The sequence below is a fragment of the Phaseolus vulgaris genome, chromosome 8 (assembly GCF_000499845.2).
Source record: "Phaseolus vulgaris cultivar G19833 chromosome 8, P. vulgaris v2.0, whole genome shotgun sequence".
In the NCBI taxonomy this organism is placed as follows: domain Eukaryota; kingdom Viridiplantae; phylum Streptophyta; class Magnoliopsida; order Fabales; family Fabaceae; genus Phaseolus; species Phaseolus vulgaris.
Window position 1 is genome coordinate 36,223,921 of NC_023752.2, and position 16,572 is coordinate 36,240,492.

General features: G+C 33.7%; 1 protein-coding gene and 1 long non-coding RNA gene across 37 annotated transcripts in view; one reads left to right on the plus strand and one right to left on the minus strand.

The window, feature by feature from the left end:
• Positions 1-11,897, plus strand: part of LOC137824195 (uncharacterized) — a 37,413-nt gene extending 25,516 nt beyond the window's left edge. For 17 of the 36 annotated variants that reach the window (XM_068629680.1, XM_068629683.1, XM_068629681.1 and 14 more), the window contains 21 exons: positions 163-629; positions 754-898; positions 1,232-1,704; positions 1,833-1,977; positions 2,300-2,760; positions 2,867-3,011; positions 3,393-3,880; positions 4,006-4,129; positions 4,480-4,949; positions 5,066-5,210; positions 5,810-6,288; positions 6,381-6,672; positions 7,023-7,495; positions 7,595-7,889; positions 8,642-8,817; positions 8,965-9,250; positions 9,432-9,601; positions 9,678-9,960; positions 10,311-10,640; positions 10,856-11,031; positions 11,188-11,897. In XM_068629680.1, the coding sequence (XP_068485781.1) occupies positions 163-629; positions 754-898; positions 1,232-1,704; positions 1,833-1,977; positions 2,300-2,760; positions 2,867-3,011; positions 3,393-3,880; positions 4,006-4,129; positions 4,480-4,949; positions 5,066-5,210; positions 5,810-6,288; positions 6,381-6,672; positions 7,023-7,495; positions 7,595-7,889; positions 8,642-8,817; positions 8,965-9,250; positions 9,432-9,601; positions 9,678-9,960; positions 10,311-10,640; positions 10,856-11,031; positions 11,188-11,697 (6,533 nt within the window). In that variant the 3' untranslated portion in view covers positions 11,698-11,897. The remainder of the gene's footprint in view (positions 1-162; positions 630-753; positions 899-1,231; positions 1,705-1,832; positions 1,978-2,299; positions 2,761-2,866; positions 3,012-3,392; positions 3,881-4,005; positions 4,130-4,479; positions 4,950-5,065; positions 5,211-5,809; positions 6,289-6,380; positions 6,673-7,022; positions 7,496-7,594; positions 7,890-8,641; positions 8,818-8,964; positions 9,251-9,431; positions 9,602-9,677; positions 9,961-10,310; positions 10,641-10,855; positions 11,032-11,187) is intronic. The other 19 variants (XM_068629694.1, XM_068629695.1, XM_068629693.1 and 16 more) reach the window with 18 other exon arrangements.
• LOC137824198 (uncharacterized) lies at positions 6,990-12,289 on the minus strand. Its single transcript, XR_011083221.1, has 5 exons — positions 12,181-12,289; positions 10,842-12,061; positions 9,984-10,017; positions 9,462-9,614; positions 6,990-7,408 (listed from the first exon to the last, which is right to left on the minus strand). It is a non-coding gene; the product is annotated as an uncharacterized lncRNA (long non-coding RNA).
• Between the last annotated feature and the right edge of the window lie 4,283 nt (positions 12,290-16,572).

Consider the following 16,572-nt stretch of genomic DNA (forward strand, 5'->3'; position numbering starts at 1 on the left):
TCACTACTAAATCCGGTCGATAAAATGTGTACAGTAATTCCTTGGCAAATATGGGAGCTATATGAGCCACTGCGACTATTTTTTATTTTGCAAAGAACCTGCACATGCATTTAAATAATAAGATAGCAGAATTCATGTAAATGATTGATTCTTAATATCCAGAAAATCAAATTCGGCAACCAATAGGAATTTCAGTAGCGATCGTAACTGAAAGAGTTGATGACACTAAAGAAGAACAGATACAGCTGGATGAAGACATTACAGAGAAAAAACCTAACGAAGAGGAACAAACAAAACAATATGTAGATGATGACACTGCCAAAGTAAACACCACTAGCTATACTGATCAACATGATAAGGTTCAAACATCTGATGCAGAAGTAAAACAAGGGATTGAGGATGATGAAAATTTAGGACCACAGATAGAAGACCAAGCTACAGCAGAATCAAGCAAAATGCAGTTACCCAAGGAAGAAGTCCTAACACTCACTCCTGCCTCTGTTCAAATGGACACTGAAAAAATCTTACAGCAAGAATTACTGCATGTTGATGAATCAGAAACTATTGATTATGTCAAGCAAAGTTGCATAGAAGAAATTGAACTTGGAAGAAATACAACTTTTGCTCAGGTTAGGCCTTAGTGGTTTAAATTAGTAAAACTTTACATATATTGCATCTACTTTGAAAATAAAATCAATAATTTTCGTAACTTATGAATGAAATTTTACACATACATTTCACAAATTCAACTAGGAAACTGAAAAATCCGAGACCAAGGACAATATCAGCAAAGTAACAGAGAATTCAGCCACCAGCGATGCAACAAAAATTAAAGCAGAGGAAGAAACAGATTCCAAAACATTTGCTGATTTGAAGACCGACAACTCAGAAATTGAAGGTAACTATGTTTTGAAATTTTAGAACCGGTTTTTACTGAAAAACACTAACCAAAACAAAAACTTCAATACTGTAAAGAAAATAAAACTAAACAGTACTTTACGTGAAAGAATATTATTTATTGTATATAGAAATTTAAAAACACGTGTTTAGATGAAAATGGCTGTTTTACTCACTACTAAATCCGGACGATAAAATGTGTACAGTAATTCCTTGGCAAATATGGGAGCTATATGAGCCACTGCGACTATTTTTTATTTTGCAAAGAACCTGTACATGCATTTAAATAATAAGATAGCAGAATTCATGTAAATGATTGATTCTTAATATCCAGAAAATCAAATTCGGCAACCAATAGGAATTGCAGTTGCGATCGTAACCGAAAGAGTTGATGACACTAAAGAAGAACAGATACAGCTGGATGAAGACATTACAGAGAAAAAACCTAACGAAGAGGAACAAACAAAACAATGTGTAGATGATGACACTGCCAAAATAAACACCACTAGCTATACTGATCAACATGACAAGGTTCAAACATGTGATGCAGAAGTAAAACAAGGGATTGAGGATGATGAAAATTTTGGACCACAGATAGAAGACCAAGCTACAGCAGAATCAAGCAAAATGCAGTTACCCAGGGAAGAAGTCCTAACAATATCACTCACTCCTGCCTTTGTTCAAGTAGACACTGAACAAATCTCACAGCAGGAATTACTGCATGTTGATGAATCAGAAGTTATTGATTATGTCAAGCAGTGTTGCATACATGAAATTGAACTCGAAAGAAAGTCCACTATAGCTCAGGTTAGGCCTAAGAGGAGTAAATGAGTAAAAATTTACATATATAACATCTCCTTTGAAAAATCCAAAATTCAATCATTTTCCGAATCTGTTTTAGAAATCTTATACATACATTTCCTAAATTCAACTAGGAAACTCAAAAACCCAAGACCAAGGACAGTATCAGCAAAGTTACAGAGAATTTAGGTAGCATCAATGCAAGGAAAATCAGAGCAGAGGAAGAAACATATTCCAAAACATTGGCTGATTTCAAGACCCGCAACTCAGAAATCGAAGGTAACTATGTTTTGAAATTTTAGAATCGATTTTCACTCGAAAACACTAACCAAAAGAAAAACTTCAATAGTGTAAAGAAAATAAAACTAAACACAACTTTACGTGAAAGACTTATTATTTAATGTACATAGAAATTTATAAACAAGTGTGTTTAAATGAAAATGGAAGTTTTACTCACTCCTAACATGTATACAGTAAATTCTTTGGCAAATATGGGAGCTTTATGAGCCACTGGGACTATTTTTATTTTCAAAAGAACTTTACATGCATTTAAATAAAAAGATAGCAGAATTCATGTTAATGATTGATTTTTAATATCCAGAAGATCAAGTTCGGCAACCAATAGTGATAGTAACCGAAAGAGTTGATGACACTAAAGAAGAACAGATACAGCTGGATGAAGACATTACAGAGAAAAAATCTAACGAAGAGGAACAAACAACACAATATGTAGCTGAGGACACTGCCGAAATACACACCACTAGCTATATTGATCAACATGACAAGGTTCAAACATCTGATGCAGAAGTAAAACAAGAGATTGAGAATGATGAAAATTTTGGACCACAGGTAGAAGACCAAGCTATAGCAGAATCAAGCAAAATGAAGTTACCCAAGGAAGAAGTCCAGACAAGATCACCTAGTGCAGGCTTTGTTCAACATGACACTGATAAAATCTTGCAGCAAGAATTACTGGAACTTGATCAATCAGAAGTTATTGATTATGTGATGCAAAGTTGCATACCAGAAATTGAATTTGACAGAAAGTCCATTATTGCTCAGGTTAGGCCTAAGTGGTGTAAATGAGTAAAAGTTTAGATATACAACATACATCATTTTGCTAAGTTTTTAAAGAAATTGTATACTTATATTTCATAAATCCAACCAGGAAACTGAAAAAACTGAGACTGAGGACAATATCAGCAATGTAACAGAGAATTTAGGCACCAATTATGAAAGCAAAGTCAGAGAAGAGGAAGAAACAGATGTCAAAAAGTTTGTTGATTTGAAGATGCCAAAGTCAGAAATCGCAGGTAACTAGGTTTTCAAATTTCAGAATCTATGTTGACTAGAAAACATTAACCAAAAAACAAAATCCAATAGCATATTCATACAGAGAAAATAAAAATACAAACATAATTTTATGTTCAAGAAACATTATTTAAAGTACATAAAAATTTATAAACAAGTGTGTATAGATGACACTGGCAATTTTACTCGCTGCTATATGTGGATGATAACATGTCTATGGTAATTATTTGGGCAAATATGGGAGCCTTTTGTGGGATTGTGCCTATGGAATCTTATTGTCACACTGGGACTATTTTTATTTTTAAGAGAACTTATACATGCATTTCAATACTGAGATAGCAGCCTTCATGTTAATTATTGTTTTCAATATCTAATTTTTATAGAAATAAATGTGCCAGAAGATGAACTTCTGCAAACAATAACAATTGCAGTTGTGGTCGGGACCGAAACAGTTGATGACAGTAATCAAGAACAGATGCGGCTGGAAGAAGACATTACAGAGAAAAAATCTAACAGAGAGGAACAGACACCACAATATGTTGCTGAGGACACTGCAGAAATAAACACCAATAATTATACTAATGAACATGACAAGGTTCAAACATCTGATGCAGAGGTAAAAGAAAGGATTGAGGATGACGAAAAATTTGGTCAGCAGGAAGAAACCAAAGGTATCGAAGAAACAAGGAAAATACAGTTACTGGAGAAAGAAGTCCAGACAAGATCACCCACTACTGCCTTTGTTCAAGGCAACTCTGATCAAATCTTGCAGCAAGAATTACTGCATGTTGATGAATCAGAAGTTATTGATTATATGAAGCAAAGCTCCCTACCAGAAATTCAACTTGACAGAAAGTCCACTGTGGTTCAGGTCAGTCCTAACTGGTGTTAGAGTAAGAAATGACAGAATAACATCTCTTTTGACCAAACCTAAAATCAATCATTTTCCTAACTTGTTATACAAATCTTACACTTATATTTCATAAATTAAACCAGGAAACTGAAAAGCTTAATACCAAGGACAATGTTGGCATTGTAACAGAGAAGTTAGGCACCACTGATGCACGCAAAATCAGAGCAGAATTGGCTGATTTCAAGATGCCAAAGTCAGAAATTGAAGGTAACTACGTTTTAAAATTTTAGAATCGATTTTAAGTTGAAAACAATAACCAAAAGACAAACTCCAATAGTATATTCATACAGAGAAAATAAAAACAAAAGGCATAACTTTACATGCAAGAAATATTATATAATGGTCATAAAAATTTGAAAAGTGTCTTTAGAGGACAGTAGCAGCTTGAATCAATCCTATATGTGGATGGCATCATGTATATAAGTAATTCTTTGGTCAGATACGGGAGGATTTTGGCGGCACTGGGACTATTTTAATTTCCATAAGAACGTATACATGCATTTAAATGGTAAAATTCAAGTTAATGATTTCTTTCAATGTCTCATTTTTGTAAACAGAGGTGCCAGAAGATGAAGTTCCTCAACCAATAGCAGTTGCAGTAGCGATCAGAACCGAAACAATTGATGACATTAATAAAAAACAAATACAGCTCAAAGAAGACATAACAGACAAAAAATCTAACAAAGAACAATCACCACAATATGTTGTTGAGGACACTGCAGAAATAAACACCAATAGCTATACTGATGGACATGACAAGGTTCAAACATCTCATGCTGAAGTAAACCAAGGGATCGAGGGTTTTGGTCAAGAGGAAGAAGCTAGCGGTCTTGAAGAAAGAAATAAAAGGCAATTACCTAAGGAAGAAGTCCAGATAACATCACCCACTCCTGCCTTTGTTCAAAGGGACACTGCTCAAATCTCGCAGCAAGAATTACTTCATATTGATGAATCAGAAGTTATTGATTATGTCAAGCAAAGCTGTATACAAGAAATTGAACTTGACATAAAGTCCACAACTTTCCAGGTTAGGCCGAACTGGCGTGAGTAAAAATTTACATACATAACATTTCCTTTGAACAAACCAAACATCATTCATTTTCTGAACTTGTTATACAAATTTTATACCATAAATTTAACCAGGAAACTGAAAAACCTGAGGCCAAGGACAATGTTGGCATAGTAACAGAGAATATAGGCACCAATGATGCAAGCGAAATCAAAGAAAAGGAAGAAACAGATGCTGAAAATTTAGCTGATTTGAAGATGGCAGAGTCAGAAATCGAAGGTAACTAAGTTTTGAAATTTTAGAATCAATTTTGACTAAAAAATAACCAAAAGACAAACTCCTTACTATATTCGTACAAAGAAAATGAAAATAAACACACAACTTTACATGCACGAAATATTATTTAATTTATATAAATATTTAAAAACAAGTGTATTTAGATGACACTAGCAGTTTCGCTCACTGCTATATGCGGATGATAACATGTATATAGTAATTCGTTGGGAAAATATGAGAGCCTTTTGTGGCAATGGGACTGTATTTGTTATCTAGAGAACAAAGTCAGAAACCAAAGGTAAATCATGTTCAGAAATTCTGTGGATGCCAAAACGTATATTTAAGCAAGGAAAATAAAAATAAACACATGAAACAAAAATTATTTAATCCGCATAAAAGTTAAAACAATTAGCATCACATGAGATGACAAAATCAGTTTTACTCACTACTATATGTGGATGATAAATACACATACTAATTTTTTGGGTCAATATGGGAGTCATTTTTTTGGCCCAGGGACACAATAACTGTATTAAAATAGTAAGATATGCAGTCATTGTGTATATGAATCCTTTCAATATCTATTTTCTTTATAACAACAGGTGTGCCTAAAGAAGAATCTCTCAAACCAATACCTGACACGGTTTTTGTTGAAAACAAAGCAGTTATTGCGAGTCAAGAAAAGAGACAGCCACAACAAGAATTTGTTAAGAAATTTAACAAAGAGGTGCAGAAACCACAATATTTTACAGAGGTCTCGGCAAAAATAGAGACCACCAATGACACAGAGGAACCAGAAGAGGTTCCACCATCTCAGCCGCCTAAGGAGAAATCAGGAATCAAGGATGATGGAAAATTGGAAGAAGAACAAGAAGAAAAAGGAATTGAAGAGGCAACAAAAACACAGTTACAAGACAAAGACATTAGGACAACATTGCCCATCCATACCTTGATCCAAGGTCATTTTGATCAGATTTTGCAGCAACAAACACTGCATGATGATGAATCAAAAGGAATTGGTAATGCCAAGAAGAGTTGCACGCATGAAATGGAACTTGACAGAGAATCCATTATTGTTGAGGTTAGGCAGTGGTGAAGTAAACATCTCAAACTTTATGTATTTATCAGCTTGCTTTGACAAATCTATTCTTATATCATCTGCATTAAAACCAGGAACCTGAAACCAAAGACAATGTCAACATAATAAAACAAGAACAAGCAAACAACCAATCAGAAAAATCAAGCATCCAAAGAGGCATTACAGATAATATAACAGCAGAAGGACTTGTCACATTGGAAAGCAACAGAAAAATAAGTGATGATGTCTGCACTGATGAACAGAAGACGGTAAAATCATGCTCAACTGAGAATTTGGACAACAAAAATGCAAGTGAAATCAGAGTAGAAAAATCATCAGAGGCAAAACCATCAACTTATGTGGAAATAATTGAGTCAAAAACCCAAGGTAATTATTACGTTGATTTTTTTTAATCAAGATACTCTCAAAACCCTAAACCAAAAAACAAACAGTGCTTAAATTCAGGTCAAGAAAAGACATAAACACATGACTTTAGATAAAAATTCTGCAACCAATATAAAAATTAAATAATTAGTGTCTTCAGATGACAAACAACTTTATTCACTTACTATAAGGGGATGATAACATATACATAATTTGGTGGCCTACTAAAAGCAACTTGTTGTGGCATTGGGACAATTTTAATTTTCAAGAAAACAAATAGATGTAATAAATTAGTAAGATACTCAAAATTGCATAAATGATTGGCTTAAATTTCTCATTTCTTGTAACAATAGGTGAGCCTGAAGATAAAGCGTTGCAAACAAGGCTGAATTCATCATCAAATGGAAATGAAGGACTTGATGAGAGTAGTCCAGAAGACAGACAGACAGAAGCAGAATTTACAGAGAACTTTAACAAAGATGTGCAGACACCACAACGTGATACAAAGGTGACTGCAGAAACAAACACTGCCACTTATCCTGACAAACAGCAAGAGGCTCCAGCTTCTGATGCCAATGAGAAACTAGGGATTCAGGATGAAGGCAAATTCGATCAAGAAGAAGCAGAGGGTATTGAAGAATCAATAGAAAAACTGTTACCAGAGGAAGAAATCCAATACACATTGCCCACTCCAACATCTGTCCAAGGTGATATTGATAAAATGTCACAGCAACAAACACTGCATGACAATGAAATAGAGGCGATCAATAATGCCAAGAGCTGCATGACAGAATTTGAACTTGACAGAAAATCTATAGTTGTTGAGGTTAGGCAGTAGTGAAGTAAAGAAGTAAAAAATTACAAACATATAGAGTTTATTTTCTTAACATCTTATACAAATATACTCATTGTAAATATGGTATAGGAACCTAAACCAGAAACCAAGGCAAATGTTGACTTCGTGAAAGAAGAACAAGCAGACCATCAATCAGAAGAATCAAGTGTGCAAAGTTTCATTACAAATTATCTAATAGTTGAAAGACATATGACATCAGAAAGCAATAAAGAATCAAGTGATGATGTTGACCTCGATGGACACAAGAAAGAAGAATCACACTTGGTGGAGTTTTTACAGATTAAGGATGCCAGTGAAATCAGAGCAAAAGGAATACACACCAATCAATTGACTGATATAGAGATACAAAAATCAGAAACTGAAGGTGATTGTCTTCTGAAATTTTAGCATTGAATATGAGCTGATAATGAAAAATAAGAAACAAACACATCCATTTCCTGCAAAGGAAAACAAACACAATTTTGGATGAAAGAAATTTTCTCCAATCCACTTTAAAAAATTATGGTGTCTTTAGATGACAAACACTTTTTTTCACTTCTATATGTGAACTTAAACAGTAATTTTGCCACACTATAAAGAAGCTTGTTGTAACATTAAGACTTTTAATTTTCAATAGAACTTAAAGTTGTATTATAGTAACATACACAATCTTAATGGAAATTGAAGCATAAAATGCTTATTACCCTTCCAAGTAGCTTAGTTATTTTGTTTTGTTGAGTTCAATGTATACCATGAAGTTGTAATGTTATAGCTTTTCTCTTCAAAATAGTTGTTTATTTATTACCTTTATAGTCATTATTGTTATAAATAGATGAATATGTTCAATGGTAAATGTTGGAAATAGGGGATTATTATCCTAATATCTCTAGTAACTAGGAAAAATATTCGCAAAATCTATAAATTCATTCCAGCTGATTTTATTTCCCTTCTTAAGAGAATGTGATTGTTACAAATAGAGGAGTTGAAAATGCAATTATTATTATTGTAATCAATAAAATAATTCTTCTCTCCCTCATTATTCAAGTGTAAACTCACCCAAACATATTCAGAAAACATAAATTGTTTCTCTCTTCTCACAAAATGATTTATTTCAATATCTCATATTTACAACAATAGGTGTGGCTGAAGATAAAGGAATGCAAACAATGTCCAGCACAACATCAGGCAAAAATTACGCATCTAATGAATGTTGTCAAGAAGAGATTCAACCACAAGAAGAATATGTAGAGACACATATCAAAGAAGTGAAGACGCCATACTATGAATTTGATATGCAAAAACAAATTCCTGAGGTGTGAGCAAACTACAACAAACAAAAGTAGAAAAATAAAACCTTTCATTTTCACACTTGTACAACTATTTGACCATTCACACACAGAATATTATTTCTTGACATGGAATAAAACATCTTCAGCCTGACACAGTATTTGTTGAAACAGGCATTTGGGATACAGGAAGATGCATGTCAGATCATGGCGGAAAATGAAAAGAAATTAAAATCCCAGCTGGCACCACCAAACAAGGAGACCACATTCATAGATAATCTGTATTCAGATGGAGAGATAGCAAAAACAAACCCCATTAATGATATAGAGAAAGTAGTGAATCCAAAGTCACGCACCATGGAGAAATCAGTGATCCACGATGATAGTAAATTCAATGAAGAGAAAGCAAAAGGAATTGAAGAAATGGCGAAAATAAAATTACTAGATACAGCGACAGACAGTATGTGCTCAAAACTCACAAATTTTTTCATTACTTTTAAGTCAGATTTATTTTCCCTTAGCAGACTAAACTCTAAATAACAAAAAAGTTGAAATTTTATGTTTTCCAGACATGATGCTTATCAGAATCAATAAAAATAAATATTTTAGCAGTTGAAAAATCTCACATGAAAAAATGACAGGTCCACAAAAAGAAGTCCAGCCAAAATTACCTGCTCCTGCAACCGTCCAAGGTGACACAGATCAAATCTTACAGCATCAAACACTTCCCAGTGATGCATCAGGCATAATTGATAACGACATGAGATGCATACCAGAAAATAAACTTGACAGAATGTCCACTGTTATTGAGGTTGACAGCATGTCTGAGAAAAAAAGAATCATTTATTTTCTTATTATTAAAACTTATATTGTATTTATTCAAATAGGAACCTGAAATCAAGGCAAACATCAACATAGTAGAAGAAGAACAATCAGACAAACAATCACAAGAACCTAGCATGCAGAGTCTGATTACAGAATATATAACAGAAGAAGGCCATTTAGCATCAGAAAGCAATTCAAAATTAAGTTATGATATGAATGCAAAGACAGTAAACTTGCAGGTGGTAGAGAATTTAGGGATCAAGTATGGAAGTAAAATGACAGTAGAGGAAGTTACAGATGCCAGACCACCAAGAGGTGTGGAGGTAGAAAAAACAAAAAATGAAGGTAATTATGTTCTGAAATTTTACCATACAAGTTGACTTGATAACCAAAAACAAGAACCTGAAAAGAAAAACAAAACACATGGCTTTAGATGACAGAAATAATCTTTAATCCATTTACAAAAATAGTTTCCTTACATGACAAAAAAAAATTATTCACATTTGTGTCTGGATGGTAAAATATAAGTAGTAGTTTTGTGTCCCCATGAAGAGTTTGTTGTAGCACCTAGAACTTTTTTAATTTTCAAGAGAACATGAACATTGTTGTATTAAGATAAAAACATTGTTGTATTAAGGTAGAAACATATGTAGACATAAATGACTTCTTTTAATATCTCATTTGTACTTGAATAGGTGTGCTTGACTTTAAAGCGAAAACATTAACTAATGCAGAATTGGCTGAACATGAAACACTTTATGAGACTAATCAAGAGACGCAACCAGAAGAAGAATTTTCAGGGACATATAGCAAAGGCAAGCAGACACCACAATCTAGCATGGAGAGTGTAATTACAAAGCATATTAATTCAGAAGGAAAGGAAATAACTGAAAGCAGTACAAATTCAAGTTATGATGAGGAAGAACAAGAACAGGTTATAAACACATACACTATAGAAAATTCAGAAATCAAGGATGGTAGAAAAATCATGCTAGAAGAAGCATCTGATATAAAAGAAGCCACAGGTATTGAATTACATAAGCTTAAAACAGAAAGTAATTATGTTTTGATAACTTTCTATTTTATTTTTACCCATGGCTATGTCATCCAAACAAACAAATATTAAATTTAAGTGTCTACCATAAAAGAAAAAATTCCTACATGACATTTTGAATCATTTAAAGTTTTGAAGAAACGTATAAATGTACTAAAAATGGACATCTTACTTGTCCAATGACAGATGAACCTGTGGATAGAGCCATCTCAATTATATCTCCCATGTCATTTGTAAGAATTGGGATAGTTGACGAAAGCATTCAAGAACAAATACAAATGGAAGTTCAACCCGCAGTGATCAATACCGAAGAGGACCAGAAACCAGAAAATGATTTTGTGCGGAACACGGAAATTCTCGAGGTGTGACTTCACTTCAACAAATTAAACTAGATACTGATATATACCACATTGCATTTCAGACTTGCACATCTTAATTTAATGTCTGTTAGAACACCAAATATTAATTTTTTGAACGTACAAATATCTGAGTTCTGATGCAGTTTTATGTTAAATTAGGAATTTGATTTAAAAAAGGTGTCAGGCAACACTTGCGTGGAAAATGAAGGGAAAGTTAAAGTCCAATCTGAAGCAAATAACCAGAAGACCATTAAAAAGCATCCAAATTTAGAAGAACTGGAGACTGCAGAAACAAGTCCAAGTAGTGATACCAAAGAACTTGGAAAGCAACGTGAAGTTACCAAACTTGGAGGTGTCTCTGAATCAGTATCAGTAGATATCACAGAACATACAGACATGGGAAAACTGGAAACTCAAGAGACCGAAAATGCTATATCAGGCAACACAAAAGAAGATAAAGCAGGAGACGAATTCGAAAAAATAAGCCCATCATCTAGTGTGGATGTCATATCCAGAGACTCTCAAGACACTGGCACCAAAGTTTTGCACAAAAAATCTAACGGCATCCTATCAGGTGTAGGGTCAAAGGTGAAGCACTCAATTTCCAAAGTGAAGAAAGTCATTACGGGCAAGTCTTCACGCCCCAAGACACCACCATCATCAAAATAAAATAAAAAAATAAGGGCTCATTACACAACTGCATGATGCTGCTGAAAATAGAATATACACATGTTTGGGAATTTTAGAGGGCTTATTTCTTATGTTGAGGAATTGGATTGATTTGTTTCATTGATGTATTGGATATATTATCCTTCTAAACCGGTATAATGTATTCATATTTTCTTGGTATGAATTTAGTATTTGTTAAACATAGGCACAAATAGTTGGTGATCGAGAACATAGGAAAAGGGTTTGAAGCTATTCTCCAAGGTACTCTCTTCTCTTTCTGCACTCACCGCACCGCTTCACTCACTGCACATGCACCACCTCTGCACTCACTGTCAAAGGGACACCTGAAATGAATCATTAGACCCTACAAAGACATCCAAAGAACAAAGAAAAGTGACGAAATTCCAGTTCTGAACATCGTTTTCTCGAGAACCAAACGGAAAAGTGAGAAAATTTTGCCATAGAAAGAATAAAAGAACATACCTGACTCAAACACCACCACCTGTGTACCTTGCAACGAATCAATGGTGGGTCAGGAAATAGGACGGTTGATTTGGTGCGCGTGTTTTTCATTAAAATGTCTTTAATGGAAAAAAATAAAAATAAAATAAGTACAATATTAAATCCCACCCAACAATAAAAAAATAATTTTATCATCTCTCCTTTCTTTTCTCAACAAAAATATACACAAAGAAAATAATTCCTCAAAAATAATTAAATATAACATGCTCTACTGGTAGAATATTTGAAATCTTTATATATATATATATATATATATACATATAAATATATAAATATAATATATTTATATATTTAAAGATTTGTGAATATGTAATATATATATATATATATATATATATATGGTACCGATATTTTGACACTTCTATTGAGGTTGCTCCATATTACATCCAGTTGACATGGAATTTTTAATATTAAAGAAAGAGTGTGTGAGTCCACTTGTTGAGTTGGAAAAAAAAATATATACCATTTGGAAGGTGCGTTCGAAAAATAGTGTTTCTGAAGGGAGAGGAAGTGCGTTCGAAAAAAGGGTTTCTTCTTCCATTGATTTGTGTGTTTGAAAGGTAGGGTTGTGGATTGCGAAGGGACAACGTTGCGTTTGAGGCTCTTTATTGCGAAAGAACAAGTTCGAATTTGTGTGCATTTTCGATTGGTGGGGTTTTGGATTGGGCGGGGCGGTTTAGGGTTTTGGATTGGGCGATAATAGGGTTTTGAGATAGGCAAGGAAGATGGGGAAGGGGTGAGGTATGTGGGAATAGGTGGTGACTTGCCACCACGTTTATGCATCGTTAAAATTCGTGTGGTTTTTATTTATTTTTTGCATGTATTTTGGTGGGACAATATTTATTTTGGTTTTTGTAGAATTGAATTGTGGTGTTCATGGTTTTCAATTGATTAAGTGATTACTTGTTCAGGATATAATGTCAATTAGCGGACTTTCAGATGAGGAGGTTGTTACGATTGATCCTCATCCCGAGGCTCAAGCTAAGGTTTCATTGAAATGACGAATTTTGTTATAAAGTAGATATGATGTTATATTTATGTTTTGATAATTTTTTTATATTAAAGTGAATTTCTATTTGATTTGATTTATATGTGTTTAGGCATAATTGTAGGTCAAAGTGTTTGGGTGTTGTGAACAAGCAGTTAAGTTTGGAACAAAAGTCTATTATACATTCCAGCCCATTTGGATGGCTTATGTTTGTCCGTGAGGAGATAAAATTGAGTCGTGGACTTTTAAGTAAACTATGTAGTGCTTGGGTGGAGAGGAAGCAAGCTTTTGCAATTCAGTGTCAATTTGTGTCGTTTAGGTTGTTAGACATGTGTTTAGTTGTAGGTCTTAGAGTAGTTGGTACAAAAATTGATTTAAGGAAAAGTAAAATTATATCTAACATTAGTAGTTATTTTGAACAAGGTGATGTAAGTGTGGAAATGATTTATTTTGTAATTTTGAAACGTGGGAACAATATTTCTTTAGAGGACTTTTGTAAGTTGTACATCCTGTTAGGATTGTCGGAGTTTATTTTGCCTACTAGAATGGGTTTAGTTCATGATGGGTTGTTTAACATTGTTGATGATTTAGACAAACTTGGGATGTATAATTGGGGGGTTTAGTGTATGATGTTTTGGTTGATAGTTTGTGTTCGGCTTCAAAATGGATGATCGAGGAAAGTATGTCGTCTATCCATGTAGATGCTTGTGTTTACCTGTTGCAGGTAATATGAAATTTTTTCTTATTGGTAAATGTTTATAATAATTGTGCATGTGTTTGAATTTGTAATAAATGAATTTTTTGTATTCATTCTTCAGATATGGGCGATGGAGAATTTGTTCTCTTATAAGCGTCAAATACCTAGGAGTGGAAATAAATTTCCCTATATCATGCATTGGATGGATGTTAGAGTTGGTGACCATGAACTTGGACGTGGTCTACGTAAGAATATGGTATGTCATTTTTATTGGAATTTGTATTACATGAATGTTGTTATGAATGTAAATAATTAAGTTTGGAATTATATATTTCAACGAACAACTTGTTGTTGAGTTATGTGCTTCCAATGAAGAACTTTGCAGTGAATTTGTTCAAGAAGCTTTTCACCAAATTGGCTATGGAATTAGGAAGAAGAAACCAACAAAGGATGAAGTTCGTGCAATTACGGTGAAAGTTGTTGAATTGGTGCGCAAATCTGGGGAGCATGAACTATTAATCACGAGTATGGAGAAAGAGGTCAAGGACATACTTGAGTTAATTGGAAGCATAAATTATGTTCCTGATGATATTCGGTCGAAAGTAGTTGAAGTTGAAGCTCTTTGAGTGGATCGCACATACTTCAAAAAGCTAGAAGGTAGCCATGAAGATATACATGAAGAGAAAGACTTACATGGAGATGAAAATCAGCCAAATGAAGAACTCAACATGTTTCCTAAAATGGAACGTGAACTCAGGAAACGTTTCAAGACTTGCTGCTTTGAAAACACCTTGGACAACATTTTCAAGGAGGAAGCGCAAAAACTCAAAACCTAATGATTAAGTAATTGATTAATGGATATGTTTTTAGGTTTCTGCAGTTCTAAGTTAGTTGATGTATGGTTTATTGACATTGTTCAAACGATTGTTATGAAATTCTTGTAACAAATATTTTTGTTTAGAAATAATTTATTGTGGAAACTGTTAATGTGTGAGTGGATTTATTTTGTTATTCATTCATAATTGTTTATTGACTTTGTTAGCTTTGCAACTATATTTGTGATTGTTTTGTATTGTTGATATGTCTTTGTTAAAGTTTGTAGTGAATGTGGTCAATTTAGTTCAATCCAAGTTTTTATGCAATTCAACAGTCTAAACCTGTGAAGTGGGGACCCATTTGATTTTAAGTGGGGACCTGTGTAGAACTTTATACACTGTCATGTCATCCTCCAACTTAATGTTTCCATTTGTCTTTTTTGTTCTTGTGAGGGTTCAAATGGGATTCCAGTGACGTCAATAGAGGTTAGTAAATTGAATAGTGCAAGAGTAGGTTCAGTTTTGGTGTGTGAATGAATGTGAGAACCCATTTGATTTTAAGTGGGACTTGTGTAGAACTTTATGCACTGTCATGTCATCCTCCAACTTCATGTTTCCATTTGGTTTTTTTGTTCTTGTGAAGGTTCAGATGGGATTCCAGTGACCTCATAACTAAATTGATTATTTTTGCAGGTTGTAACGAAGGAAGCAAAAAACTTTTTGCATACAAGGAAGTGCTTTATATGAGATAGGAGAAAACCTTTATGATTTTTGTTGCATCACAACTCCTAATTGTTGTAACATCCTTACAGGGGATACATTTCTATATATGTATTGAATATAATTTTTGTGTTGTAAGTTTAACTTACAAATGAATTTCATGTCTTCTTTGTTTGAATACATGGTTATATAAAACCATTATTGCAACAGTTAGTTGTATGTTAGGAATTGAATTGAATGATGTGCATGATATGTTAAAAATACAATCATTTATAATTTCTTCCAATCAATTTCATTGAAATGAATGACAATTAGTTTGGCTAAGAAATAATATTAGTCCCCTCCCCTGTGCCCTTGTAACATATTATTCAGCCATTCATTAACCCAAATACAGCACAGGCTTCACAAATATGCTTTACTTGAACTGCCTCATGACCATGCACAAACCTTGTCATGGGTCTCCACATATTAACACACGGTTCCCCAGTTACACTTTAAGGGTTCCTATGAGCACCACATGCCTCCAGCCAACCAATTCAGGTTCTTATGAGAACCACATAGCTTTGAAGTATGTCCCTTCACACACATGAAGCACTGCCAAGTGCTGAATCCTAAAAACCAAGATAACAAAATGACCATGCAGAAACCTAGTCAAGGGTCCCCACTTACAGTATAGGGGTTCCTATTGTAAGAATTGATGGCTTAAACAGGGGGTGAATTGTTTTATGAAAGATTTTCACAAAAACTTGATTTAGAATGAATCTTTATCAAACAATCTAGATAAGCACTTAAGGAAAGCAATGAAATAATCCAACATAAACAGATATCAGAATTTTAACCGGCTAAAACTGCGTTTTAATCGGTTGTTTATACCAACAACAGAATTATCAAACAGTTATAAAGAGTTTGAGAGAAAGAGAGATTTACACAAAAGGTTTATACTGGTTCACTCACACTAGAGCTACATCCAATTCTCAGAAAAACCTCTGAGGTCCACTAGTAATCAAAACTAGATTACAACACACACACAAAGAGGTAATTTTGCAACCCACAAGATTCACTCACCCTCTTTGAAATATCAAACACCTCAAGACAGAACAACCTCTGTCTTTGTAGGATTTCAAACACACACA